The sequence below is a fragment of the Megalops cyprinoides genome, chromosome 4 (genome assembly GCF_013368585.1).
Source record: "Megalops cyprinoides isolate fMegCyp1 chromosome 4, fMegCyp1.pri, whole genome shotgun sequence".
Taxonomy (NCBI): Eukaryota; Metazoa; Chordata; class Actinopteri; order Elopiformes; family Megalopidae; genus Megalops; species Megalops cyprinoides.
Window position 1 is genome coordinate 3,647,501 of NC_050586.1, and position 12,992 is coordinate 3,660,492.

Genomic DNA, 12,992 nt, shown 5'->3' on the forward strand with positions numbered 1-12,992 from the left:
TCGGTGCGGTTTACAAAATAAAAAGAATGCCACACTGTGTTTTTCCTGCTATTCCATCCTCCCTCCTGAGTTCTGGTCCAGCTCCCAGCATGCCTCTGCACTGCGTCTCTTTTCAGAGAATTCTTTGAGAGGTCCCATGCGGCCAAAAATGTCCAAAACATCTGGCCTCGGCCTGCAGCGGAACTGGCCCTGTGATCAGGTGGTTGCAGGTTTGAATCCATTGTGGGACACAGTCATCAAACCCTGCAAGGCACTTAACCCGAACAGTGCTGTACTAGACTGTAGTATATCAGCCCCCTCTTGATCTGCTAAGCAAATTAAAGATACATAATATTACGAACCCAATGAGAGCACTTGGGCTCACAGTATTATTTATCAACATACTACTATATGTATATACAGAATATTTTGGACTATAAACCTGATCTGCTCTTTTTACCGCTGGAAACCACATCCATGGTGTTAAATCTTTAGCCTTTTCTGTTATTATTGAGCGCACAGAGATACATCTGCATCATACGTCTGCATCTCCCTATGATGCATATGTGCAGTGCTGTGCGTAGAGTTCAGCTCCTTTTGATGAAGAGAAAGGGAAAAAACGCAGGAAGATGCCAAGAAGCGGAGAGATGCTTCATGTGCAGGCTGGCTCCTCTGAGCCCAGGAGTGAAGCCCTGTTCCCTCAGACAGCATGCTGCTGCCCTACACGTCAGCACACAGTCATTAGTATGCTGATTCTGCCACAGCATTCGGCTCCAAACAGGCGGTGAGTGGGACGCTCTCAGCCTCCTGCCTTTGGAGTGTGTGTATGTGTGTCTATGTGTGTGTCTGCATGTGTGTGTGCGTGTGTGTGTGCGTGGTGTGTATGTGTGTGTGTGTGTGTGTGTGTGTGTGTGTGTGTGTGTGTGTGTGTGTGTGTGTGTGTGTGTGTGTGATGTGTGTGTGTATGTCTGTGTGGTGTGTGCGTGGTGTGTCTGTGTGTGTGTGGGTGGTGTGTATGTGTGTGTGTGTGTGTGCGTGTGTGTGGTGTGTATGTGTGTGTGTGTGTGTGTGTGTGTGTGTGTGTGTGTGTGTGTGTGTGTGTGGTGTGTGTGGTGTGTGTGTGTGTGTATGTGTGTGTGTGTGTGTCTGCATGTGTGTGTGCGTGGTGTGTATGTGTGTGTGTGTGTGTGCGTGTGTGTGGTGTGTGTGTGTGTGTGTGTGTGTGTGTGTGTGTGTGTGTGTGTGTGTGTGTGTGTGTGTGTGTGTGTGGTGTGTCTATGTGTGTCTATGTGTGTGTCTGCATGTGTGTGTGCGTGTGTGTGTGCGTGGTGTGTATGTGTGTGTGTGTGTGTGCGTGTGTGTGGTGTGTATGTGTGTGTGTGTGCGTGTGTGTGTGCGTGGTGTGTATGTGTGTGTGTGTGTGTGCGTGTGTGTGGTGTGTATGTGTGTGTGTGTGTGTGTGTGTGTGTGTGTGTGTGTGTGTGGTGTGTCTGTGTGTGTGGTGTGTCTGTGTGTGACGGTGGATTACTTCACACTGACCTATTGTTCCCTTGCGAAGCAGAGCCGCTGTTTGCGTCTGTGTGGAACGACAGCCTTTAGAACAGGAGACCATTAGCATGACAATATGGCCGTGCTTCCTGCCCTGTCCCCTGCGTTCACAGGCTCAGCCTGAACTCACACAGACCCTGGCAACCAGGACAGCTGTCACACACAAGGCTGTGTAGTGTGTTAGCCCCACAGAGGGAGGGAGGGAGGGAGAGAGGGAGGAGAGCCCAAAGCCCAGGCCAGATCTCCACATGACTGCGGCCTGCTTCATCTCTCGGGTTTCTCTCTTCCTGAAAATCCTTTTCATTTAAAAATCCCTTTTGACTGTTTTTAAACGCCCGCAGGCTAAAGTTTAGTGTGGAAACTTTCAGCCTGATTCAGATTCTGAAACATGTTAGCATTTCATGTACAAATGGTAAAATTGCACGGTTGTGCAGTAACACAGTGCTGAAGTAGTACATTAGAAAGACACAGTATTGGTATAGCAGTACGGTAGTACCACAGCTCAGTAGCACGGAAGCTTAGTACAGTAGTAACAGTGAACAGGGCAGCAGTGTGGTGGGTAAGGAACAGGGCTCATAATCAAAAAGTTGCTGGTTCAGTTCCCTACTGGGGCATTACTGCTGTACCTTTGGGCAAGGAACTTAACCCAAAATTGCCTCTGTAAATATCCAACTGTATAAATGGATAACATGTAAAAATTGGTGCCTATGTAAGTCCCTCTGGATAAGAGCATCCGCTAAATGACAACAATGTAGTGTAATGTAATGTAATGAAAGTGGTGAAGAGCCCCGGAAGGGCTCTCTCTTGCGAGGCCTACCTTGGAGTTAAGGTCCCTGTGGTAGATGTTCTTGTAGTGGAGGTAAATCATGCCCCGCGTGATGTCAGAGGCCAGGTCCACCTTCTCCCGCCAGCACAGGGGCACATCCTTCCTGGCCAGCAGCTCCTCCAGGCAGCCCCCACTTACATACTGCAGGGCAGAGAAGCCTTCAGACACCCCCCCTTCCACAGACACACCCCCACACTTCTATTCCTGTTTTGCTGTTTGGCAGGCATTCTTATCCAAAGCAAATTGCAAAGCAAAGGCACATGAGTGCATATATACTAAAAAAAAAAAAAAAAACAGACCACACCACAAACAGACCACATCTGTACATACAGTACTATAATAACCAGTGCTGAATATACACAGAGTGATCCAATAATCCAGGATTTCAACATCTAGTCTCAAAGTATGAGAATACCCTTAAGATATATGTTAAAAAGGCACGATGTAAGTGCTATAACCAGGTAAGACAGCCGAGACGCAGCCTGATGAGGCAGGTCTGCAGGCCGTGGTGGATGATGGCCATCGACTCGGCCGAGTCCTCAGGCTTTTTTCCACGGGACTCCCATGGTGTCTGCCTGACTCCCGCGCGAATTTCGCAGCAGGGGAAACGCACACGACACCTGCCCGTTTTACTGCCTTTACTGGCTGGTGGTTTTTAAAAGTCTTAAAAATAAATAAATAAGTAAATGAATAAATAAATAAATAAATAAATGCGGCTGGAATAAATGTCAGCTGCCTCCTTATTCTTTAAGAGATCACGATGTTTGCATCTACCTCCAAAGGAATGCTCATATGCATAAAACCTTTACCCAGGAGTAGGAAGCAAACTGAGGTACGCTACACAGGTAAAAAAAAAACCTCCCTCAGGGACATCAGGAACCCCAGGCCCATGTAACTAGGGCTTTTAGCTTAATTCACCCATTCCCAACATCTCTCAGCTCTGATAACATTGAGGTGCTGGGAAGCTATGCTCATCTCTAACTGAACAGCCTCTAACAACACATATCTGTCTCATCTAATCAAGCACACTTCCAGAGAGCAGAAAACTCACCTCCAAAACTGGGTAGAGCTTATCTTCCTTCACACAGATTCCCAGATACCTACAACCAAAGATAACAGCCAAGTTCCATCAAATGAATTCCTTTTATCGCAGGACGCGGCTTTAAGTGGTATCTGGCAATCAACACCTGGCTTACAACTGAAGATTTATCGGTTTAGAAGCGTGCCTATCACAGAAACATTGCTAATACGGTTGTATTAACTTCAAAAAAAAAACAACATAGCTTGAGAGTGTATGTGGATGTCCTTTTGTGCATGTTTTCAGGACATATTCCTTTGTAGGCAGCAAATGCCTTTGTTCTAGTGGAATCTGAGAACTGCTAATTGCTGAGAAACAGAATGCATACACTCAACAATGATCAACAGTCCATTAGTTTCTTCCTCTACACTTTGAACAGACTCAGTAATTGGGGGCCCCAAGACCTATATCCTGCTTGTATAACCCAACCCCCCCCCCCCCCCCCCCCCCACTCCAAACACACACACATACACACAAAAGATCCTTGTGTGTGTTCTCTGCTGTAACAGTAATTAAAGTTCCCCTTGGTACCAGTCTCTTGCTGTGTTCAGAACACTCCTGCCATTAGCCATTAGCGCTGTGTGCTCTGACCTCAGCACATATTGTACACAGATTGATAAGAGTTTCTCCGAAACCTCGTGTGAACCCCTTCTGATTCTGAAGCGGCTGAAGTGAGGGTTTGTCCATGCTAACAGCGTGTCCTGGCTCATTTACATAGTCACCTTGAAGGGCCTGGCCACACCGGCGCGGCTCGTGACTAAGCATTATCTTATTCATATATTGACCGTACACTTCTGACTGTACTTCACCCAGTCCCCAAACCCCTCCCTTCTTCCCTCACACACTACCACGCCTGCCTCCAGCACGCATTTTTGGGCTTTGGAAGGGTATTATTTGCCTTGTGGGAACAAGAGGACATCTGGTGCTTGGCAGCTATCAGACGCCTGTTTTACTGATTTGCCTATTTTACAAAGCTTGCATTTTCACGTATTACCCAGTGACACGACTATTCTCAGTTTGCTAGCATAGTATGATAGCATCAGCCCCATTTGAGATTCAAACCCAGAACCTCTTGTTGCAAGTCAAGCCCCCTGAAAACTGAGGTGCAACATCACCTCATCAATGAGTGGTGTTGAAGTGATTACTCAAGAGGGTCAAAGGTTCAAAGCCCTCACTGCCTATCCCACAGCAGGTATGTATCATTAATGAGAACAGGTGCATTACAGTCACACACCTGGTCACAGCTGATCATTTACCTGAGAGACCGGGGGGGAGGGGTGAATATTTTATGGGTGTTAAAGGGGGACCTTGCCTGACGATGTTGGGGTGTGACAGTTTCTGCAGCAGACTGATCTCTCTCACAATGCTGTCCTGGTCCACGTCGTTCTTGTAGATCTTCACCACCATCACCTTCCTTGTCGTGTTGTGCAGAACCTGGCCAGCAGGGTAGAAACGAGATAATGGTTCTGCAGGATTGTCTAGAAGAACCTTCAACACTGCAAGAGCTCTGTACCACTGCAAAGTGGATACCGGCAAAGAATCACCCGGTCTTGATGGGATTCCCCCAAAATTGTTATTTAGCTATTTGGGATGGTGTGGGTCCACTTATCCTAAACTCTAAATGGCTCCATGAGAGCTATCACATGCTGTCAACCACTGACTCATATCAACCAATCAAAAGAATTTGCTCTCATGTGTAAAACACGATTGGTGCAAAGCACACATGATAGGTCCAACCAGTTTTGGATTCATGATGCCTAACTCCTCTGTCGCTACGGTAACCATCTCTAAAATTATTGCTTAGACTGTAGATTTGATATGTTTCATAACCACATGGATTTGCGCTTCCACAGTTCAATAGTGCTCAATACCCCTGCCATTTCAAATGATTATCTCAAGTCACAAAACACAAACACAAATTCACATTACTGAATGTGTTACTGTATATTCATTGATTTGCAGTGTGGTAATGTAACTGCAGTTGATCTCCCACTATATTGCAGTTAAAGGACACTGCGATGCATCAATCTGAAACACAGCACTCGCTCGCGGTCCAGGCTAATTAAATGCCACTTCAATCAGGGGAGAACAATCAATCACTCTCTCAAGCCATACGCCATATCCCGCGGCACCTTTTCAGCGGCACTATCGCAGAGAGCAGTGCACTGCAAAAAAAAGGCAACGGCGGTGATTGCGAGCAGAGGAAAGAAACGAAATGAAATGATAATTAGGGGAAATGGCGCGTGCAGGCTGCTGCTGGCCACCCACAGCTCCTCTGCTCTGCTGCGGCGTGGAGCACGTTCTGCCAGGCTGGGTTTTGGATGGTTATGTAAGAGGCACAGCAGGGCTCCGCTGTATGTGTGTGTGTGGCTGTGCCTTGTTGTGTGCGCTGGTACCAATGCCGGCTCCGCATTGGGGGAACCACGGGTGTGTCTCGATTACAAAAAGCGTGTATTCTCCCGGGGTCCTGGGAGAGAGAGCATGCGACCGCACAGGGGTGCTGAGACTAGAATAGACTTCCTCTGTACCGGGACGCTGTGAGTTTTTGGTTCCCACACCGTCACCATCTTTTTCTCAGGAGATGTGTGATTGGCTGTTTATGTGTGTGCGTTTTGCGTAGCACAGGGGGAAGATATGTGAGGAATGAGATATGTGAGAATATGTGAGATATGTGAGAACCATTGCACCGCATATGCAATGCAGTGCAGATTTCGAATCAGACCTTCTTCAGCATCCCTGGGCGAGACTATGAGATGTTATCTGAAGAGCATTCCCGTCTGACGCAAATATGTCAGCAAACTGACCTAACAATCGAGATTTGGCCTGGGGATGCAATACCTCAGACCAGGACAAGCGTTTGCACGAGAACGTACGGTATACGCTCCTGTGACCACACCTACGGCCCCGGGCCTCTGCCAGACCTGTGCAGCTGCGTGCAGTGGGGAGAGAGCAGCCCTAAGGCCTAAGCGCGACTGTCCCGCGGGCAGTTTAAAGACGGAACATTCGGTCACCGCTCCCTCAGAACTCACGCGGTGCACTTCATATTTCTCATTTCTCTGCATTCCTCAGAAAGCCGACATCCTTTGGATGACACATCCTTAAAGAGCTCTCTCACTCTCACTCTCTCTCCCTCCTGCTCTCTCTCACTCTCACTCTCTCTCCCTCCTGCTCTCTCTGCCTCTCTCTTTCTAGCTCCCTCTTTCTCTGTCTCCCTCTTTCCCACTCCTTCTTTTTCCCTCTCTCCCTGCTCTCTCCTCCTCTCTCTCTCTGTCCCCCCCCCCTCTCTCTCTCTGAAAGAGTGATGGTTATGATGGGGGGAGGATGAGAAAGCTCGGTAAAAGGAGAGAAACGCGCAGAGGAGGGAGCGGGAGAATGAAGTGCCCTGACAGGCAGGTCATCCTCACAGGGAATGCTGAATTCTTCATCCGCTATCGCAGCTGTTATCTCCCTGCCGCAACGCAATTCAAAAATGCACTTACTGGACGCCGAGACCCCCCACCAAACCCCCTTTCTCCCCAGGATCCATCATTACACTTCCGCCTCAGTCTCTGCCTGCCGAGAGGAGAAAGGGGGCTTGCATCCAAAAAAAGTCAGACTTTTCATTTATGGATGAAAAGGGAAAAGGTGGCACTTAAGGTGTGCCTTTTTCTGCTTTTCACTTTAATGTGTAGGCAGAGGGAGAGGTTGCTTTCACTTGTACTTGGTGGTCTGGCTGAGGGAGATTTGCAAAATAACCAGCTGTTTTTTTTTTTAGATTCAGATGGACGGCATTTTAAAAAGTCACTCTTTCTCTCTCTCTCAAACTACCCTGCTCCAAGATGCTCTCAAAACATGCAGCTTCACAACGTCACTGCAGAGGCGTGGAGTGTGTCACAGAAGAGCGTGACGCTTTCGGGCGGCGGGTACCTTGTAGACTTTGGAGAAGAAACCGCTCCCGATGAGCTCGGCGGTGAAGTTCTCCCAGAATTCCAGCTTTCGCACGGCTGTGCGCAGCTTCTGCCAGCGGTCCACGTGGTAGTAGGTGTCGGACGACTCGCCGTACAGCGTGGGGCTGGAGGGCTCCGAGGACACGCCCACCTCACACATCCTGGGGATGTCGGCTAGGGGGGACACAGGACACGCCCAGTCACGACATCTCCCCACCAATCATGGCCCTCCTCACTCACCACTCTCTCATTAATCACACAGCTTTTCCATTGCTTACGGGTCCCATCTGCTGAACACAAATTAGCATCTTAGCAACAGCACTAATTTCCTGGCCTTACAAAGACCACTCTCCAGGAACACGTAATTCCCATTGTGCAATAGGCTGAATAGTTTCTTCATAATATTGTAATAGGCTATAATAATAGTATTATTATAACAATTGCCTATGATGAAATAACATAATAGATTATGATAGTGCCTCATCCCTAAGAATGCATGTAGGTGTATCATTTAAGAGAAGTGCATGCACACATCCTCGGTTTCCCTCTGTCAGCTCAACCACAAAGAGGAATTGTTTCCGTAGCGATGGAATAAAGGAACCAGAAGGAGCATAGAGTGGTCTCAGAATAGCAGGAGGGAGGAAACAAATAAAGACGGTGTGGGTGAGGGGAATTGTGGGATAGCGGCATGCATTTTTGCTCTTCACCCAGAAAAACAGGAAGGAGGAACAAGAGGAGCCGCTCTTCACATTAAACAACAACAAAAAAGAGACTGCACAGACCTAATTTAAAAAAAAAACAATTAAAAAATTCTCTTTGAAATGAAACGGTCTTGATCTCAGGCGATGCGTGAGGAATCCTATTTGAAAGTTAAATGGGCTCCTCTTGCAAATCCCAGGAAAAGTGCTCTTCCGCTGCTCATGAATACGCAGATTAGAATGAGATAAATACATTCTATTCGTGAGGAAGATTCACACCCCCGTGACAAAGCCATCATTTTTCATTTAAAATCTATTGAGAGAAAAAAACTGACGTGCAATTAATTTAGCTCTCACATTTCCAATATGCTAACACCTTTTGTTTCCAATTTCACTCAGGTATGTACAGTTTAGTCTTGTTACTGGTCTCAGAGGAACATACAGAAGCACAGAAACAGGTAAAAAAAAGTACAGGTACCACCTACAATTTAGGGGAAGGGCAGCAAACAGCATATAGAAGGACAGACAGTACAAGGTTTGCAGGCCTTTCAGCAGAATTAACACATCAAGCGTTAAAAGTGAAAAATAACACTGCGTGTTCAGATATGCACAGGAAGTTGCACCTCAGAAGAAAAGCCCCAACAGGAAGTGAGCAGACTGTGGTTTAGAGATTATCACACCCTACATCTGCAGCTCCTACCGCTGGCTCTACGAGAAAATAACACCCACGGAAAGCTTCTGTTTGGACACTGCATGTTCGTATAAGCATAAATGAGGGCCGACTTGCCTGCCCAGTATGTCCAGCTGAACACTCAGGTTTTTACAGAAGGCATGTCAGGAATTTCAAGCCTCATAAAGCTGCATGCGTTGCATGACATCTGCAAGATGAATGACTGATTGATATTTTTTTCCGTTTGCGATCCGGTATCGTGTCTCCTTTGTTTCCTGTTATTCTGCATGACTGAGTCACAGAATGCGCTTTCCTCCCAAAGCCTACGATCACACACAATCACAAATGCCTACATTCAGCACACGCCACACCAACCAATCGGTTTCGGGGGCATTCTGCTTCCGCCCGTGGGGGCCTCATCAGAAAAGACGGGGGGCTTTGTGTCCCTCGGGGGCCGGTGAAAAGCACCGACCGGCACGCTGACACAACTGGCCGGGCTCTGTCAGTCGAATTGGTGGGGGGGGTGGGGGGCGTGGTATCAAATGACTTATTCATGATGAAATAAAACAGATACACACAGAACAAAACCGACCTCATAGACTCCGGCTTTGTCTTTCTAGCGCATTGAACAAACAGCCACAGTGATTTCAGCTCCGCCGCTCCCCACTCCATGACATCACACATACAGTGCAGACATGAGCGCGAGCTGTGAGTCTACACCCCCGCCCCCCCACCCCCATCTCCCTCCTGCCCCATGTAAAACCAGACTCTCAGAGGAGTCCTGTAAATGCCTCCTCCCTCAAATGGTGCTTTTGTTTCCAGTAGGTTTTTGTTCACAGCCCATTCACTGAAAGCCAGCAGCATGAGGAAAGCTATTTGAATCTAAAAATACAAAATCAAAACTACAGCATCCACAAACTTCTCCTTCCACAACTGCACCCCACCACTGCCAGTCCATGTGTGTGTGTGTGTGTGTGTGTGCATGCATGCATGTGTGCGTGTGTGTGAATGTGTACGGGCATGCATGCGTGTGTGTGTGTGTGTGTGTGTGTGCGTGCATGCATGTGTGTGTGTGTTTGTGTGAGAGAGTGTGTGCATGACTGTGTTTGTATGGTTGAGTGTTTGTGTGTGCATGCATGCGTGTGTGTGTGAGAGAGTGTGTGCATGACTGTGTTTGTATGGTTGAGTGTTCGTTTGTGTGTGCATGCATGACTGTGTGTGTTCCCATACAGTTTAACTTCAATTTGAAGTGCTTCCTGTGGCCACACTGTGCAGCAACAAAGCTCTGTTCATTGTATAAATTGAATTTGCTTTGTGTGTAGTATTCAATTTGCACTAACAAATCAGATTATTGTGGTTCCACATAACCCTGGGGCACAGAAACATTGACATAATTGAACTTTGTACACAGTAGTTATATACCTAAAATACAACACGTCATAAAGAGCCACGTGAAAAAGGTAAGATAGTAACATGTAAGCAAGCTGTATGTTGTTATGCTGGATAAGCTGGATGTTAGGTTGAGACAGGGACCCCAGGACAGTGTCTGAGGGGATATATAAGGGTGTTCACATATCACATATTCATATTCATGTTCACATATTATATCCGCGTTACATGTGATGCAGTCTGCTCTCGATCACAGCTTCTCATTGGACGACAGGGGAAAGCATATCCTGCCCATACTTCCCAGCATCCCCCAGCATCAGTGAGGAGATGCGGTTCTGCGCTCACATGCGGTGCAGAGTTAGAGCAGGAGGGAATCGCCCCTCCCTTTGCATTCTGGGAGCGTATTCACTGCATGCTTGACCCCGGGTGAAAGTGAGTCTCACCTTGGTCTCACCCTGGGACTCTTAACGGGAAATCCCAGCAGTTCTGCCCCTCTGACGTCCGACCTGCAGATAAGACCAGCCGGTCTGGCACGGGGAGCCCAGCGGCGGCAGAATCAGCAGTTCACACAAGGGCGCGACTTTCGTAATGTCGCAAGTAAGGGTGCAAACATGGGCAGACATGACCGTGATCCACCGTTATTTGACGTAGTGGGGAGGGAAGTATTTTTTACGTGCGTGTGTGTGTGTGTGTGTGTGGTGTGTGTCTGACAGATGTGGGCTAAATTCCTCCAAAATATTTCCTGTCTGCCCTTTTCTCACTGTTGGGTTAAAAAAAGGGATCGTGTCAGAGGGTGTCGTCACACATTGAGACACAGACTTCACACCCGCACACGACTTACATAGAGACTTACAGTAAGCACTTACGCCGACTTGTTTGGGAATAAGCGTAAAGGTTAGATATGAACAGGCTTCTACTTTCAGGCCTTTCCTAAGGACACAGACATTCAGTCTGTCCAACCGAACAGCTTTGGACAATCGCTGGACGATAGGCTGCGTCCAGCAGAGTACTAAACTCAGAAAAACATATGGCCTGTAAGGCAGGGCTGTTACATAAGGGGAAAACGCTGAAGGATTCGAACAGCTATAAAAAGACACACTGCAGCCTGCATTGCTTGCATTATTCGTAATTCACCAGCAATGAGACCGTCGAACACGCTGTCGATGCTTCCTGTCCATCTCACCGTTAATCTATGACGCATTGCACACATGCTGAGCAAGGCCACAGAGATGCCATATTAATGGATTTTTTTTTTAACATGTCTGTTCTATTCTGGTCCCCGATCTATCAAGTTTCTGCCTTGGGCAGCGTTTAACCCGGGGGGAACAACACACTTCCCTTTCTGCGGATCCGAGTCCCTCCTCTGTCCTCACCGCGGGAGACAGCAGAGGCCATCACTGCGTCTGCGCATACTGTGTCCACATCTGCGCATACTGTGTCCACATCTGCACATACTGTGTCCACATCTGTGCAGACGATGTCCACATCTGCGCATACTGTGTCCACATCTGTGCAGACGATGTCCACATTTGTGCAGACGATGTCCACATCTGCGCAGACGATGTCCATATCTGCACATACTGTGTCCACATCTGCGCATACTGTGTCCACATTTGTGCAGACGATGTCCACATCTGCGCAGACAATGTCCATATCTGCACATACTGTGTCCGCATCTGCACATACTGTGTCCGCATCTGCGCATATTGGGTCCACATCTGCCCATACTGTGTCCACATCTGTGCAGACAATGTCCATATCTGCGCATACTGTGTCCACTTCTTCACCTATAGCATCCACAACAGGACACATCTGCGCAGCATACCTGAGGCTCCCTGAATGTGCCGTTTGACGGCCACGTCCAGCACACAGACCACAGGTCATCCTGTGCCAGCTCAACGCAGACCGATATAACTGTAATCTCCAGGCCTGGGGAGTCTTGGGGGTCACTGCTAGGATAGATTACCTCCCATAGGTCACCTTCCATGAGCCATTCAAATACTCCAAGTGTTAAAAATGCATTCTCCCGGGCAGGCTGCAGCTGTAAGTCCAAACATGTTTGACACATTAAAGAAGCCAGAACAGCCTGAAGAGTCCAGAAAATGCGCTGCTACCACTGAATTAACAATCCAATATGTACCACTGCTGGGTTCACGCCTTTATTGGTGCTATAGAGAACCACAATGCCTTCCACTGAATCCACGGCTCACAGTGCTGGAACAGACAGGTAGCTCAGGTAGCCAAGATTGTCCAAGTCGAGGTCAAAGGTCATACAGTGAAGACAACAGTCAAATCAACCCCAGTAAAGTTTAATAGATACTAATGAAGTATCTACTGTATATCAACCCAATCTATAAATAGGTAAAGTAAAATGTAACTTGCAAAATGTAAATGTAAAATGTAAGGTTGTATTTAACTTTTGAATTTTGTAGAGTTTCATTCATACCACATTAAGATTTAACTCTTTCCAACAATGCATAGCATATTTTTTCTTCAGTAATTGCACAGAGAGTTTTAAAAAATCAACACTGACACCGCCACATTTCTTACTGTGAGGTAATAACAAACCAGCTGGTCAAGCTCAAAACCCTCCTAGACCTTCTGCACAGTCAAAAATCATCTCTTAAAAAAATCATCTCCTAAAGCTGGCTTGCAGTTAACAACAAAACTAGATGGAAGGATTTGAGAAACAGCTCCACGAACACAACAAATTAATTATAACACTACACAATAAAAGTCGGGAAAATTTAGCATCAACAGAGAATGACAGAGTTTCAGACTACGCATGTACATGTTCTGCAGCATGCAACTGGCTACTCTGTCCCCTCTTAAAGTCTGGTTTTAACGAAGCTGTCTGCGGTAAAATTGCAGTGGTTTT

General features: G+C 47.2%; 1 protein-coding gene across 2 annotated transcripts in view; it reads right to left on the reverse strand.

Moving 5' to 3' along the window:
- The window catches only part of LOC118776868 (dual specificity testis-specific protein kinase 2-like), a 30,474-nt gene that overhangs the window by 5,996 nt on the left and 11,486 nt on the right, over nucleotides 1-12,992 (reverse strand). For both annotated transcript variants that reach the window (XM_036527481.1, XM_036527480.1), the window contains 4 exons: nucleotides 7,338-7,531; nucleotides 4,744-4,865; nucleotides 3,405-3,453; nucleotides 2,345-2,494 (listed from right to left, as the gene is read on the reverse strand). In XM_036527481.1, coding sequence (XP_036383374.1) covers nucleotides 2,345-2,494; nucleotides 3,405-3,453; nucleotides 4,744-4,865; nucleotides 7,338-7,517 — 501 coding nt within the window. In that variant the 5' untranslated portion in view covers nucleotides 7,518-7,531. The remainder of the gene's footprint in view (nucleotides 1-2,344; nucleotides 2,495-3,404; nucleotides 3,454-4,743; nucleotides 4,866-7,337; nucleotides 7,532-12,992) is intronic.